The sequence below is a fragment of the Carya illinoinensis genome, chromosome 7, assembly GCF_018687715.1.
Source record: "Carya illinoinensis cultivar Pawnee chromosome 7, C.illinoinensisPawnee_v1, whole genome shotgun sequence".
In the NCBI taxonomy this organism is placed as follows: domain Eukaryota; kingdom Viridiplantae; phylum Streptophyta; class Magnoliopsida; order Fagales; family Juglandaceae; genus Carya; species Carya illinoinensis.
Genome location: NC_056758.1, coordinates 842,949 through 860,027, shown reverse-complemented (window position 1 = coordinate 860,027; position 17,079 = coordinate 842,949). Strand labels below are relative to the sequence as shown.

Sequence of the window (17,079 nt, the reverse complement as noted above, 5' to 3'; positions counted from 1 at the left end):
AAAAAATGGAGGTTACTTTTAAAAAAATAATATTTTTATATAGATTTTAGATTTATTCATTTTTTTAAAATAAGTACGTAGCTGCACATTTCAAGACTATAAATATCAATTTTCTTTTTACAAAAAATGAGATTTGCAATATTAAGATGTATAAATTTCATGCACTTATTTGAAAAAGTTGATAAATATAAGATTTATAAGAAATTTTTTTTAATAATAGATCTTACTTTTTTTTTTTCAAATAAAATACACGAGAGTTGCATACCTATATAGCATTATAAAAAAGATATTTAATATATAAAAGGAAATTATTTATATAGTAAGGGGCAAGTTTTGTACACTTTTCTAAAAAAATATAGAAAATTTAGGATTCATAAGAAAAAAAATAAAAAATATATTTATGTAATAATAAGCATCTATCTCACTGCTATAATAATAAATAGTAAATTCTCATTCCGTTTCATTTACTCTTTTTTTCAATTTTTGTGCATATTGTTTGTGCAAGTGTCTTTGAATTATGTTTATCATCTAAATATTTTAATCGATTGGCAGTCCAAATCAGTGAGTTGTTTTTATTTATACAATCCATTTGTGATAGTAAATGATTTCCGTCAGTTCACCTATATAGGGGTGTCAAATCGTGTTAACGGGTCGTGTTCGTGTCGTGTCAAATCATGTTAACGGGTCATATAGGTCAACCCTAACCCGACCCGTTAAGCTTATCGTGTCAAAATCTCAAATCCTAACACGACCCATTAACATAACGGGTCGTGTCGTGTCAACCCGTTTTGACCCATTAATAAATATTACGAAATATGTTTTTTTTTTAAGTAAACAAATAAATTAAGAAAATATTATGAAATAGGTTAATACGACACAATACAACTCATTTTAAACTATTTATATAAATAGGTTGAATAGGCCTGAAATTAACCTTTTTAACCTGATTAAATTTAGCATAATTTTATATAAATGTTAAAATTACAATATCTATAAAAATTATAAAACTAATTATAAGTCCAAAACTACAATCCAAATAATAAAAATATCGAAATTGAAATTCTAACAATTTTATTTTTAGATATAAGGGTATAATTGTAACTTTAACTTTCTTAACGTGTCATAACGGGTTATAACGGGTCAAAACGGGTTAACCCGTTAAGCAATCGTGTCTTAACGGGTCAATCCGTTTTGACCCGAATCCATTAAGGCTAAACCCTAACCCGCTATTATCGTGTCGTGTTCGTGTTGGGTTAACGGGTCGTGTGACATATTGCTACCCCTACACCTATATCCCTTCCCAGTGCATGATTTATCAGTTGTGTCAATACAACTTGTGTCCCTGGTCAGTGCATGTGTATAGGTAACATGTATAGGTGATATAAATATCAATCATGCTTACAAGCCGGTTTACATTTTAACGTTATCAAACATCACTGATGAAGATTAAAAAAAAAAAGAGAGGCAAAAATCATAAAAACCATGAATCTAACTAATTAAAAAATCAAAACCCCCTAAAAAAAAAAAAATCCTAAAATACATTAAAAAATTATCCTTGATAATTAGAAAGAAAAAACGTAGACATGCATGTCTCATCTAGTATATATACACATATATATGTTGCATGAAAAATCTATTTTTAATAGTGAGCGCCATTGTTTTCCAAGAATAATTGCTATTTATCTATCCGAAACTTATTGCTGACCCTCTTGACGTGGCAAACACAAAAGTAACAGAGGGAAAAATAATTTCAATCTTCTTTCTTTTTGTATTTTCAGAAGCATTTTTATTTGAAATATATTTTTAATTTTTCATTAAAAATTACATAGTATCACGTATTAGGACTAGTTTGGATTTAGAAATGAAATAAGATAGTTTTAGATGAAAGTTGAATAAAATATTTTTATAATATTAATATTATTTTATAATTTAAAAAATTTGAATTTTTTATTATGTTTTGTGTAAAAATTTAAAAAATTTATAATGATGTAATGAGATGAAATATTTTTCGAATTTAAATGGAATATAAGGTGATATTTAAATAATAAGTTGAAATGAGATGAGTTAAGATAGAAATTAAAGTTGAATAAATATTATTATAATATTATTTATTTATATTATAAGTTTTGCTATATACAAATACAATTACTCACTAATCTATATATTAATATTGATTTATTTATATTTATAATTTAAATTAACACTATTTTTAATAAAATTTATTTTTTAACTAATCATATTATATTAATATATAAATTAATACATAATTATAATTACAACTATAATTTTATTAATTGAAATCAACTAAACCATCTTTCCGAACCTGGCCCAACGAAAACGCATTCCCCCCGCCCCCACCCCGCGCTCGACGAAAACGACTCTTTGTTTCAGATGAGATGGGCCAAGCTTCGGTGGCCATAGCTCATCCATTTCAGAATCACCCAGATTTCCACTCCTCCATCACACTCTCGTCCTCACCAGAACCCGAAAATATCTCACTCCATTCTCTCTCTCTCTCTCTCTCTCCCCCCCCCCCCCCCTCTCCCTCCAAAATCGGTAATCCTGATCGTAACTGAATTCCATGGCCACTGCTTCTTTGCTTGAAGCGCCCCCATTGAAATGGAATCAAAATTTCCCAATTCGTCGGCCCCCTGCTCGTCTAGTCCTCGCCAATCGTAATTCCTTCACCAGACCGATTAAATTTAGCAGCGGAATCCTGAATGTAAAGCTTCAAGGCCACGCTAAATTCGGCGTTAAATGCTTCTTCCTCGCGAAGAAGAAGCATTTAGCAGACCCGGTATTGGATCGGTATGGGTCGATTAATGATGAAAGCTGTATGAACCCCTTTGAGATTGTTTCCAACGCTGTATATAAAGCCATAAAGGCATTGAGAAAACCGGCGATTGCCGCTGTGTTGTTGGGGTTGTTGTTGATGTATAGCCCCAATTCGGCTTTGGCTGCCTCGGGCGGCCGAATGGGTGGGAGGTCGTTTTCCTCCCAGTCCTCATCGTCTCCTTCGTCGAGGAGTTACTCAGTGCCGAGGACGTCGGGCCCGGGGTTTTCTTATTCGGTGCCATATTACGCACCTTCACCATTCGGGTTTAGCGGTGGCGGGTTTTATGTGGGGCCGGCAGTTGGATTCGGAGTGGGAGCCGGGTCGAGTTTCTTTTTTATTTTGATGGGTTTTGCAGCGTTTGTTTTGGTTTCGGGGTTTCTTTCGGATCGGTCGGAGGGTAGTGTTCTTACTGCTACAGAGAAAACGAGCGTGCTCAAGCTTCAGGTATTTTAGAAATTCGATTTTTCTCTTATAAGCAGTGGCTTTGCCTCAATTTGAGTAATTTGATGTTTCAATATTAGTGAGAACTACTAATTTATTATAACCTGTCTCTTTCAAAGCGATTGATACGGTAGTTTCACATTTTACTACTGTACCTAACGTTACTCTAAAAGAAAGTCAGTTCATTTGGTTGCTTAAGAAGTAGTTCTATGTTGTCAATCATGTCATGCTGAGAATGTCCTTTTCTTGAATTAAGTTCTGATGCACTTTTTAATATCTTTCTTGAATTTCAGGAAACAGTTATTCTGTATTTATTTCATTAGTGTACCTATGAAAAAAAGTTGATTTCATTAGTGTCTATTCTTAGGTCGGATTGTTGGGCATGGGGCGGTCCCTTCAAAGAGATCTTAATCGGATTGCTGAAACTGCAGATACATCTAGCTCTGCGGGTTTGAGCTATGTATTGACAGGTGGAGCTTCTAAATAATTATCTTTATTCTTCTTTTATAGGACTTTTATCCTTCGCCTGATCTGTGGTTCATTTCTTATTTATTTAACAAAAATTTTCTTATTCCTTAATCAGATATCTAGGGGATTTGAGTTATCTTATGCAAATTGATATAAGATGATTGATTCCTAAAAAATTGTCTAAATGAACTTTACTGGCTGTAATGTTGGTTATCATGTGTATAGTCCGTTTATCATTTTCTCTGATTATGTAATTGTAGCCTCTAATGAGTTGTGGCCAAAATGGGGCTTTCACTCCCATAAAATTAGGATTGTGAGTGAGGGGCTGCGGGTTCTAAACCTTCAGGGTGCATGTGCTAAATGGGGGGTGGGGGAAGAGGTAGAGAAAATTCTAATCCTACTCAGAAGTGAGCTGATGGAGAATGTTTTACTGTTCCTCTAAGGCAAATTATAAGCTGCAAGGTGTAGGTAAGATGATATCTAGAATCACGGAGCTCAATGCTATCGAACAGAGAGAAAAGAAATTGAGCTAAACTCGTTGAAAATAAATCGTTGAAACAAATTACATTTTAGACTAAAAATGTTAGAATGATTAGAATTTGTAAATTAAAGAAAAAAGTCACGAGAGTTTGAGTGCTGTAGAGACATAGCTTGCGTCTTTAGAACGTATACACACTTGTCTTGGTGATGCAGTGGTGTTGCATAAATGACATTATTTTATGTTGATTCACAGTAGTATGTTCATAAGGAATTTTCCAAAAGGCATCAAAATCATGAAAATCTTCCTTGTGATTCTGAAGTGGTCACCACCATATGTTGACTTGATCAGATTTGGTAGTGATTTGCTAATCATTCATAAAATCCCCTACAATACTTGATTTTGCAGCAAGCACGAATGATGTACATCTCTTATACTGCTTCTTACATTGTTGGCGATTGTCATATCATTAGCACATCTCATTCCATATGGAACATAGGACTGACATTTTTTATTACAGCACATACATTGGTCCTAATTTTAGCTTCAATCAATATCTTCACCTTAAACTTTTTATATGCAACATGACAAGCTAAGGGTTTCTTGTTATTTTTATGGTTAATTATCTTAGATTCTGACTAATTTATCTTTTTGATGCAGAGACGACGCTAGCTTTGCTTCGGCATCCTGATTATTGTATCTCAGGTTATTCATTTGTAAGTTGAATGCCATCTCCTCAAAGATCTTGATCTACTGAATTATAAAATTTTAGTTTGGTTCAATGTTGTTCAAGAGAGGAGAGAGAGAAGGGGGTTGAGGGGTGCTTGCACAAATGCATGTTATAATCACATATGGCAACCTTGTTTTTGTCAGTAACATACTAGTTGATACGCTGCTTTCCATCCACTTGAAGTTGAAACTTGAACTATTTGTACAAAATTGGTTGGCATCTCACTTTTGTAAACAACATCACTCAAGGACAACGGTAATTTTTTAGAGCTCTTGAGCGATTAACTTAAATTAGTCTCCTCCAGATTTACATATGTAAGAAGTTGCAATTTATCAATTTCATCTGATCATTTTGGATTAATCATAATCCTTTCTGCAATATAGTCCTTTCTGGAAAATATTGGCCTTCTTAAAAAAAAAAAAAAAAAAAAAAAAACTGAGAACTAAGTTTGATTAGATTTCAGAAATGAATAACTTGTGCCATTCTTGCAGGTGGAGTTAAAGAGGAGCATGGAGGATGGTGAGAAACGCTTCAATCAGCTCTCTATTGAAGAACGGGGGAAGTTTGATGAAGAAACACTCGTCAATGTGAACAACATTAAAAAGCAAAGCACAGGCAATCAGAGATCTAATGGATTCCGCAATGAGTACATTGTGGTAAGGGCAACTTTAGGCTGGATTTGTTAAAATGTATGTCAACACTTCATTTATGGGTTGACATGGGCTGTTTGGGTGTTCTTCTGCTGACATGGAAATCTTCCGTGCAAACACTTGTGTCATAGTCTGATGCATCACTCAATGCACCCCAAATAAATTTATCCCAAACGACTAAGATATTCTGGCCATATGACAACATTTTATTCACAACAATTTTTTCCCTTTTCCCAAATTATTAATTGTCAATGTTTTACCAAAAACAGTTGTCTGTCCAAAGAATGATACCGTTCTCAGCATTTCTGCGCTCTAAATATTCTTCGATGAAAAATCAATTGCTAAACAGCCTTATCGAAAGAACAATACTTAAACATTCTATTACAACATGCATGTTTTTTAAAAATATATTGCAATATATGTCTTTGGTAAGATATATAAGAACACAATCGCCAGTAAGTAATAGATTTTCCTTATAATAGCACCAAAATTGATCTAGTTTGGTGCATACTTTACTGACATTCGAAAGCCAGACCAAAGGCCCCATTGAACTGAACCAATTAAGTATGGATTAACTTCTGGCTGATAGCAACCACTTTTGTACTTCCTGTTGAGATGTTAGAAGATCATAAATGAATTTTCAATGTTGAGATATTTGTTTGTTTTTTTTTGTCTTTTCCAACTATCAATGAAACTTGACCATTGGGATTATGAGGACAGTGTAGAGTTTTACAAACGCTTAGTTCGTCATTTACAAAGGCAGGGAGGTTTCCACCATTTCTTTTACTCTTTTTAATTTTGTTGATGTTTTCACTAATCAAATTCTGTCAGGCCCTTTTGATCAGAAAGACCTCCTTGACAGCTTTTGATAATAAATGTTATAGGTTGCTTGACCCAAAAATCTGAGACCACAAAACTGGTTTGTCTCTGCTTCTCAACCAAAGGTGCTCCGAGGACCTCTTTTAGACTCATAAGAAATTAACCTAGATGTGGTATTGGTCATTTACTCTCATTTAACAAGTTGCAATCATATGGAAGTAAAGGCGTGCTATGCTCTTTTGGTGCATTTATTTCATCTCAATAATTTTATGCCTGTTGCATGAAGTGATTGACTACCATGACGTAGGAGTAACCTATTCCTACAGCGTGTGCTGAAAGAAAAATGTAGATAATATTTTCCCCGGTTTCCCTGACATTTTGAGGTTTTTGTAAGTCAGATAACAATATTGGTGGCTGCTGAAGGAGTCCATAAGCTGCCCACCATCAATGGCAGTGGGGACTTGAAAGAAGCCTTGCAAAAGCTTGGATCCATTCCCTCGAGCAAAATATTAGTAAGAATGTGAACATTGTTGTGATCATTACTTACGGAGTTTTTATTTTTTATGCCTGATATGTCTTCTGTTTTCATGCAGGCAGTTGAGGTACTGTGGACCCCTCAGAATGAAAATGACACTCTTTCAGAGCGGGAACTTCTTGAAGATTATCCTCTTTTGAGGCCTTTGTAAAAGTATTGCAATTGGCTACCTTTTGCCATGTGGTAAGAGGTATAAGCGAATTGCCTATTGGATCTAAAACGGCATTGGAGTAGGAAAATTGTCTATAGTTAACAGAAAGTAACCTTGTTGAAAATATGATTAGATGGTATGTTGCTGTCCTGCATTTGTGAGCTCTTAGGCTTTACTTCAGAACCTTAGCTTTGTTTCACTAATACTTCAATCTGCCACCCATGAGTTATAAAGGCGCACTATGGTAGAAAGTTCACTTTTGATAATATGTACCATGAATATTACAATTAGAATCAACAGATAGGCTTTATATTGCAGTTTTTACAATTGACCAATAACTGATTATTCATTTTCCTTCTCTCTCTCTCTCTCTCTCTCAATTTTGATTATTTATTTTCCTTTTTGTGAGATACAGACGTTGGGAACAATTGGTGGGCAGGAGTTTTTTTTCTATATACTTATAAATCAAGGCAACCATATACAACCACTGAAATTCTGAATCCTCCGTGAAAGTATTTTTCTGCATTAATTTTAAAATCCCTAGCATATGCATGTAATTCTATTCATTTAGGTAGTAAAATATTTGGGTGTAGTTGTAGCGAACTTGACTTGTGTGTTATGGTCTCCGTTAAATAGAGTTTGAAAACACGTTGTATTTTTTGGCAAGTTCCGGTGTACTTAAAAAGGGATGATCTTAGCCCAAAGTACTTTTGGCAACAGATGGAGATTGCATGTGCATCATTTCATTTGTTGTTTTCCTTTCCAATGCCCGGGGCTGGTAAAGAAACTAACTTAGTGCAGTTTCATGATGGATTTGAGTTTCTCTCCTTTGCGGGGCAAGCTTCTCAGCTTTTCTAGCTGTTGTTACGGTGCCTAGAGCTCATTTGCATCCGGGGTCCTCAATTTATATCCTGTGATATAGTCTACATGTGAAATTAGTTCTTTTCCTGAAGCCCATAACACAAACGGAGTTTTCATATGTTTTAATTTTATCTTCCTGAGGCAAGGGATTGAAAAGTAGTTCAATTCCCACGTATTAGGGCCATTGACACGTCAGTGACAGCTGAAGTACACTGGTTATTGGTGGGAGATACCTTTAAAACCAGTTTGTAGAAGGTGAGATGTGCAATTCCAGTGAAGGGTTGCTGTTTTTCCTACAGCTGTGGCAAACAATTCTTCTTGCGCATTCGTGACGGTAAATAACATTTCTGAGATGCTTTTTTGATATTTTTTTATTCTTAGGCGTGGATTCTGCCTACTTGCAAATGGTAATGTTTAGTGGGCAAGGGTTATATCGGAGTAGGAGATTGACAAGGACACGAGAAAGAGTTTTAAAGCCTTTAGACTTGTTCAATAATTGTGTACTTGAATGTGGACTTGCACCTAACATTCACTACTCCTAATTCACAGTGGGACATGCAATACACGTTGAACGTCAAATATCCATTTCTAGACATTATATTTTATCATTTTAAACTATACTCCACTTCTAGCAATCTCATGTTTATTTATTTATAACAAACACATATAGACGTATAATCGTACAAAATGCATTACATTTTTACAGTTTTACATCAAACTATAGTCAGACGATTTCGTAATATTTAAATATCCCCTCAGACCTTAGGTCAAGCTTGAGTTTGGAAATCGAAAAGTCCTACAGATAATAAGTAATCATACAAAAGTAAACTAACAAATTGACGTGTCATCATGTGATTTATTATATCTACTTTATAAGAAAAATAACTTTATAATTTCACGTACTACATCAACCTACACAGCAACGACATGGTCTATTGTTCTTTTTCTTCTAGATATATATATATATCTTGAAGATTATACAAAAAATAGTTTATATATTTTATTTTCTGAAACAATTAGCATTAAAAGAAATTCGACCACCAGATATAAAATATGGGATGAATGGAGGTGTCAGTGTCAGCATGAGAATGAGATGGATGCATCCTTAAAATAGAAACATAACAGAGAAATAAAACTAGTAATGGAATATTTTTCATGTAGATTATATTCCAATGCCAACTTTTTATGCCTTTTGATTCTCACAAAAGTATTAGAGAACTTTTGACTTGTTGGGTGCCGTAGTGCTTTTGTATGAGTGGAGCTCGAGATAAACGTTTCAAGGGACAACAGAGTTTAAAGTGGAAAGATAGTGAAATCTTTGCTTTATACTCGACATAACATGAAAGTGATGCTGTATGACTTGACTTCACCAACAGTCGCATTTATTTTTCATGCTTTTTCTTTGCCTTTAAAAGAATAATAATAATAATAAAAGAAATAATATTTACAGTTGTAAACTCGTAATTGTACAAGCGGCATGCAGTCGCTTTGAAAAAATAAATTAATATAGGATCCGCATGAAAAAAAATTAATTTTTTAATCGTAGACCCTATTATTTTTCAAAGCGATTGCACGGTATTTACAATTTTACAACTGTACGTATCATTGCTCTAATAATAATGATAAAAAAAATCAACAACTCAACATGGGGTGGCCTTACGAATCATGCCTCATTAGGATTTACATGTCATATGAATATGTCTACATCTGTATTAAATAAAAAATCACGACCTTTTCTTTAGACGATCTAATAAACAAAACTTCACATCATCATCATCGTCGTCATCACCGCATTATAATTAATATGAGAATGGCAAGAAAAAAAAAAAAAAAAAAGCCTATTGCTTTTCAATCATTCAAAAGTATACACCCTCTCTCTCTCTCATCGAACTCTATTGTACATTCATTATTTCACTTGATCTTATCTTCACCTAAATATAAATCACAAAAAGATTGTATAAAAATAAATCTGAATGTATCAAATTGTAAAATTATTTTTATAATAAAATATACTTAATGAATTCCTTGAAACCATATTAATTTATAAGTTTATTTTGTGTAATTTTTTTTTTTATATTCGTAACAGTTCTCTTAACTAAATCATACTGTATATTGTATATGAATTTTTCAAAAGTGGTTAAAATATAAGATTGGTTTTTAAAAAATAAAAGGGAAATTGGATTATTGGAGCCAAACAGATCAGAAATTACTATGCAAGCCTAAATCATTATGCATGTAGTATTATTTATATGACTCTTATGAAAGTGGTTGTTGTTTTATTTTTTTATTTAAAAAAAAAAATAGGATTCAATGAGCCCACAGATCACAAATTAATATGCAAGACAGCCTTTTCTGATTCCTTAAACAATCATCGTCTTCAGCAAGAACAAAATATGATCTTCGATGGATTAGTTTTGATCCTATCATATCTAATCATATTCCATACTTTTGATATTTGATGAAGAGAGTCATGTACGTTGTTCCTCAAAGAGTGTGACATTAAACCTACAATATTGTTTGGTAGAGAGAAGATGATACCCAAGAAAGGAACCTAGCTAGTTATTTCCATTTGAATTTGCACGGCAATGCATCCATATCACTTTCTGATTTTTTTTTTCCAAAGAGTTTGGCAAGCTTTTAGTCCAACAAGAAGTTAAAACAAATGAATAACAAGTTCTATGATGGCACCAAGATGAACCTAATCTTAAAAATCTGTTGTAAATATTAGATGGGCCAATTACAAAACTAAAAACTAAGAAAATTAAGGAGGCAATGCAATGATTGATGCAATCCACTTAGGATGAAGCTAGCAAGAGCCCAACACTCAAGATGGTTCTTGAAACGAGTTTTTAATAGGTTTAGATTTTCTACCCATTGACTTGATTTTAACTTTCTTGTGTGAGTTTTCAAATTGATTGTGTGTTCAAAAGATTCTAAATTCGCAGGTTCACATCATTCTCTCAACAAGTAGAGAGAAGATGATACCCAAAGAAAGGAACCTAGCTAGTTATTTCCATTTGAATTTGCATGGCAATGCATCCATATCACTTTCTGATTTTTTTCCAAAGAGTTTGGCAAGCTTTTAGTCCAACAAGAAGTTAAAACAAATGAATAACAAGTTCTATGATGGGCACAAGATGGATCTAGTCTTAAAGATCCGTTGCAAGTTCTAGATGAGTCAATTACAAGACTAAGAGTTAAGAAAATCAATGAGGCAATCCAATAATTGATACAATCCACTTAAGATGAAACTAGCAAGAGCCCAACACTCAATATGGTTCTTGAAATGAGTTCTCAACGAGTCTAGATTATCCACCTATTGACTTGATTTTAACTTTCTTGGATGAGTTTTTAAATTGATTGTGGGTTCAAGAATTTCTAATTTTATGGGTTCACATCATTCTATATGAACAACATTAGAAGCTTCATTATCTAAAGCTTGGCATGATCATGAACAATCAAATGGACACAGCACATAAAATTAATGTAAATACAAACCAGATTCTTGTAAAACATTCAACCCAAAAAATAAAACTAATAAGTGAAAAAGACTCTTTCATTTATATATATATTTTTTGAATGAAGACAATTCGAGTCAAAGAAAATCCTCACTTTGATTTTTGACCCAGAAAACCAGAACTCGAAAGGTACAATTTTGGTACAATCCATGGCAAAAATATGAGGTGGGTTGGGTTGCATTTTATTCCAATAATGTCAAACGTTTATCTCAAAGTCAGCCAGTGTGCGCTGAGTAGGTGGACCATTCCGTGTTGATGATGGAACACCATGTTGATCATGTTGATGTGGGCCATGTAGATGTGGCTAATCCAGATTACGAGCAGATCAACATTGCGATCATGATTCTCCGGTGCGGGGCCATGCGTTTTTTAACTCTCCTTTGAATCTTCCCCACCTGCATTATTGACTGGGAGTCTGGGGCCTACAACATGCAGAGCAGATATATGCCTTTGAGAAAACACTCTCATTGGCTAATCCATAGCCGACATTAACGAACGATTCCACGCGCGCACAAGCAAGAGAACCCCAATATTGCAGTATATATTAGTATTGGGTTGACATATAAAATGACAAAAAATAAAAAACACTGCATTTTGCACTCAATGGCTCGTGTTGTAATAGGGAGTTTCATTGTACGCGTTTGGACGGAATGTCTTGGAAAAAAATTCACCAGTTCGGCCAAGTTAGTGGACTTGGGAACCTTATACTCACTGTGTTTAGTAGTTAGAAGGTTAAATTCCTCAAAGTCAATGCATTTGAAGATCCTACAAGTAAAACAACATAAGTCTACTTGGAGATACTTCTCTTGGCGAGGACCTTTCACTCACTATGCTTATGGTTTCATTCTAGTTGTTTGGGACAAAGTTCACAGAGAGGAACTCAAACAAAACGTTCACGCTCGGAGATAGGTTCGATGAATCTGCTATTAACTGGCCAAAAAAGGGTGGATTTAATGATGTTACAGGCTCTCTGGGTGTGTATGGAATACATAAAAGAATCTTAAAGTGCCTTCCAGATTTATATATCAACAGCATCAACTGGGAGAGAAACTGTCCTGTGAAGAGATTGTGGAAGCAATAGCCCAGCGTGTAAACCCTTTGCAGTTACCATATCCTCCGGATTAGAGGAATTCTTCATCACCTTGCAATTTCGGGCCAACTGGGTTTCCGAATTGGGGCAGCTTTTATTGACATCAGCTCTGAAAATGGAAGAAAATTGACCATCATAAGCAGGAGATTTCCTGAGAACTCTATTGTCATCTGCTTGTAGTGTTTCTGATACAAAAGATGCCAAAAGCCTATCATCTATATTGTTTTCCCGATTCCCACAAGTTGAAGGTTTTGATGCAAGTCCTAACCTTTGATCCCGACGTCCCCTCAACTCCATTTGGTACTTCGCTTTGAGCCATCTCAATTCCTGCTCAATTTCTTTCCCAAAATTTTCTGACAAGTCACAATACAATGACGGCTTTAAGGAGGAAGATTGGGAACCAGATAAACTTAGAATTAAATTTCCTGCTTTCGATGCATTTTGATTCTTCACATTATCCTCCTTCTCATCCTCTGATAATGTAGATTGGTCCAATTTCTCATATTCTTCACAAGAGTGGCTCGGTCCAGAGCCAACTGAACCGAGTTCGGGGCTGTCACGCTGACCCTGGATTTCTTGATGATGCAAGCAGTCTGATTGGTTTGATACATTAGGAGCACCCACTGTCACATGATGCTCAGACTCCTCAGCTTGGAATGTAATCTCCTCAAAGCGGCCATGCATCGAAGCAGCACATCCATGTTTACAGCATTGAAGAACTTGCAAATTCTTGATGCCCTGATTATGTGAAAGGAAATCCATTAAGGAGCCACTAGAGGTATGGTTGGAAGCACAATTGTGACAGAAGCCTTGACTAGAAAAGCGGGGTGTTTCCTCTATTCCTGGACCAGGCCTCCATTCAGGTACCAAGGAAACTATTTCCCCATCGATCATGTCTGCTATTCTGGTCACATCCTGATCAGTAATATCCAGTTCTGCAACCATTTCAGTGGCCACACTCAGTGCTGTATCTGTCTCAATGTCAAATGGGAAATATATGTTCCGTATACGGCCTGCAAAGAGATAAATTACAGTTCCACATTTGATTTCCACTAGGAGGGACAAGTAAACAATCTGTCAAAATAATGTCAAAGGAAAGAAGTGAAAAGAGATTCCCACCTTCTTTATCTGAAATTCTAAGTCTTAAAAAGATGCCATCATCTTCTCTTTTTTTCCCTTTGATACTTATGTCAACATCTTCAGAATGGTCATCATCATGGTACTCGAAGAGTTCAATCCCATTTGCTTCCGTCTCAACCAGATGATAACCCCATTCATTTTCGGCTTCGACACCATAACCATTGGTGTACCCATTACTATATGTGCTATTACTGCAATCACGTTCAAGGAAAGGCAACCTTAGAAGGGAACCAGTCTCGTCGAGTTCTCTACCATAATCAACGGGTCTCAAATCATATTCACCATCATCTATCTGGAGAAAAGGATCATCCAGAAGCTCCCTTGCAGAAAGCCTCAGAGACACAGTTGCCAAGCATTTCTCCACAAATTGGCGCACTTCTGGATCCTTCACTTTGTACAATGCATCTGGTTTTTTGCCCTAAAGAATTAAAGGAAATTAAATCTAGACCTTTTTCTTTTGAAAAGCCAAATGAAAAAAAAAAAAAAAAAAAAAAAAAAATCTAGCCTTTTTTTCATTTGCTAAAAGAAATGGAAAGCATGATAGTGGAGAGAGAGAGAGAGAGAGAGAGAGAGAGAGAGAGAGAGGGAGAGAGTCCACTTACAGAAATAACTTTCTTGTAAATCTGGGCAGGATGGGTGCATTCACTATAGGGATATTCAAAAGTGACCATTTCCAAGATGCACATCCCAAATGAGTAAATGTCAACCAACTCGTTGTAAGCCTCCTCATAAACTTCCGGAGCCATGAACTCCGGAGTCCCTGTTAAAAAAAAAAAAATCCTTAAAACCGTATGAACTACACCCTTAGACATCTTCCCTTTAACAAAATCCACCATTTTACCCAGGAGGATCAAAATAGAAAGAGCATCTTAGAACAGTTATAGTTTCTAATTTCATTGTAAATTCGGTCGATCGAAGGTCTCAACCAACTTCCTTCGCAGCTCTAGTTTTAGGAAGTTTTAACTAGTTATAATGATCAAAAGCAAGCCAAAATCTTCGTAGGATTTGAAAAGGTCATATATACCAACACAGTGAGCCGCATGCGATTTACGGAGAATCGCAGCAAGGCCGAGATCACCGATCTTCACTTCCCCTTGGTTCCCATTAACGAAGATATTGTCACACTTGAGATCTCGGTGGATCACAGGAGGTTCATGGTCATGAAGATAGAGAAGACCTCTCAAGATCTGCCTACACCAGTGCTTTACTGCCCTAATGTTAACTCTCTTGTGCTTTAGTCTATACCTGTCAACCATACAAGCAAAAAGACAAGGGAACCCAAAAAAATGAATCAGAAATCCCAAAGATCGAAAGTAACGGAAAAAACAATCAATACACTAAAATAATCGTTATGATTTCTCAAACAGAATATAATGAAAAAAGGCTTACTGCCTCAGAGTCCCTGAAGTGAACATTTCGGTGACGAAATTGATGTTCCTATTTGCGGTATCAACCCAAGAAGTGTAAAATTTCATAATGTTGTTGTGCTTCAACGTCTTAAGGAGATGAATTTCACAGTATAGTCTTTCAAGATCTTCGGGGCTTTGCAGGAAATCATAAAGCTTGACCTGGTTCCAAGCAACTTCAATTCCTTCATACTCATCAAATGCCCTGTAACTGCAACGATCAAACATCAAGAACTGACAAATATATCAGATGCCCGTGTACAAGAACAAACAGAAAGACCCAAAAAGCTCAAATTTTGAAGAAATCCGAGATGGGTATGCTGCAAGCCGAATGAAGGACCAAAAAAATGTTCGAATTGAAGAAAAAAATAATCTCAAATTGGTGCTCATACACTGTCTTTGAAGCTCCTTTGCCGAGGATTTCATTGTACTGCAACAAAAAATAAAAAAGAGGCTAAAAATCAGGCTCAAAGCAGATAACAATAGAGAGAGAGAGAGAGAGAGAGAGAGAGAGAGAGAGAGGTGTACTCTGCCATATCTGCCAGTTGGATCAACTTCAACAAACTCGGAGTAATCTGGTTCAAGATGTGCAAGACCATTCATCCTCTAATTTTTTTTTTTTTTTGCCTACCCTTTTTGGGGGTCTCTGTTCTTTCCTATGATTATCCCCCAGCAACCCTTCTTCTTCTACAGTTCTGACGCAGGCACACACCAGAGAGATTTATCGTACAAAACTGAACAATGCTATCTAACCTCCTCATCTTCACACATCTTATTTTTAAAATTTTTAAATTCTTTTATATTTTCTTAATTTTTTTTTAAATTTATTTTTCTTAAATTAATTCAATTTTTTTATTTATTATTTATATATTAAATATTTGATTAAAAAACTAATAAAAATTAAAAAAATATAATGTGTAAAAATTGTATAAATAGTAAAAGATTATATAGATTTTTTTTTTTTTAAATATGACGTACTTCTCCAAAACTTTTTAGAGAGAGGGCTGCGGAAATGAACAATTATTTAGATGAGAGAGAGAAAGAGAGGCGTATCAGTAAAATAAAAAAAGTAATGCTACATATAATTGTAAAATTATAAACGTCGTATAATTATTTTGAATTTAATTTTTTTTTCATATAATTTCATATCAATTTATTTTTTTTAAGTGATTGCACGTCGTTTGTACAATCACGACGATAAATATTATTTTTTAATGAAAAAAAGTAATGAAAAAAGGTAAAAACTTGTAATTTGCGAGGATTAAGCCCTTTTCAGCGGGATACAATCATACAAGGTAACAAACAGACCCAACCACGACGAAACGCGACAAATTCAATTATACAGACGCGAGGCTGGGATTGTTTAATTTCCTTTTTTTTTTTTTTTTCCCTTAAATCAGATGAAGGGGTTGGCGGCCTGCAAGTGTGTGTAGAAATCTAAATCCCCACCATGTTCTTCAAAACATGCATAATTTTTGTGAAAAACAATATTTTCACCTCCAACCATCGATTTTTCCTATGTTTAAATGGATGAAACCACACAATTATTTACTGGCGATTGTGTTCTTATATATCTTATCCAAGACATATATTGCTATATATTTTTAAAAAATACACATGTTGTAATAGATTTTTCCTATGATTGCTGCCAAAATAAATCTAGATCTCCTTCAAAGATTAAAAAAAAAAAAAAAAAAAAAAAAAAAAATAATTGCTAAAACATGAAATCAGTGTTGAGATAATTGGTTTGAAAGGTTTGGGTTGTGACTTTCCAAACTGGTACCCCAGTTTTCGGAGTCAGATTTTTTTAAATAAGAACCGGTACCCACGTTAAAAATCGTATTCGGATCAGGCAAGTTTGGTTTTTGCAACGCTAGTATCCACTGAACTCGAAACTAGAAACCGGTTTTTCAAATTTTAGATTAGGTCAAGAAAAATCTAACCCAGATGAACAGT

The 17,079-nt window shown here is 34.7% G+C and overlaps 2 protein-coding genes across 3 annotated transcripts; one reads left to right on the top strand and one right to left on the bottom strand.

Moving 5' to 3' along the window:
• Positions 1-2,424: 2,424 nt before the first annotated feature.
• Positions 2,425-7,457, top strand: LOC122315515. Its single transcript, XM_043131456.1, has 6 exons — positions 2,425-3,280; positions 3,645-3,747; positions 4,884-4,939; positions 5,445-5,609; positions 6,821-6,934; positions 7,016-7,457. Exons 1-6 carry the CDS (start codon positions 2,582-2,584, stop codon positions 7,106-7,108), a joined length of 1,230 nt encoding a protein of 409 aa, XP_042987390.1. The 5' UTR covers positions 2,425-2,581; the 3' UTR covers positions 7,109-7,457.
• A 4,746-nt stretch (positions 7,458-12,203) lies between these two features.
• Positions 12,204-15,876, bottom strand: LOC122315514 (probable serine/threonine-protein kinase WNK9). 2 transcript variants are annotated; one of them, XM_043131455.1, is made up of 8 exons: positions 15,652-15,876; positions 15,516-15,553; positions 15,107-15,334; positions 14,742-14,962; positions 14,320-14,477; positions 13,697-14,135; positions 12,846-13,590; positions 12,204-12,686 (listed from the first exon to the last, which is right to left on the bottom strand). In XM_043131455.1, the coding sequence occupies exons 1-8, from the start codon at positions 15,724-15,726 to the stop codon at positions 12,506-12,508; spliced, it is 2,085 nt and encodes a 694-aa protein (XP_042987389.1). In that variant the 5' UTR covers positions 15,727-15,876; the 3' UTR covers positions 12,204-12,505. The 2 variants fall into 2 exon arrangements, with proteins under 2 accessions (XP_042987389.1, XP_042987388.1); XM_043131454.1 differs by having other exon boundaries at positions 12,204-13,590; positions 15,652-15,875.
• Between the last annotated feature and the right edge of the window lie 1,203 nt (positions 15,877-17,079).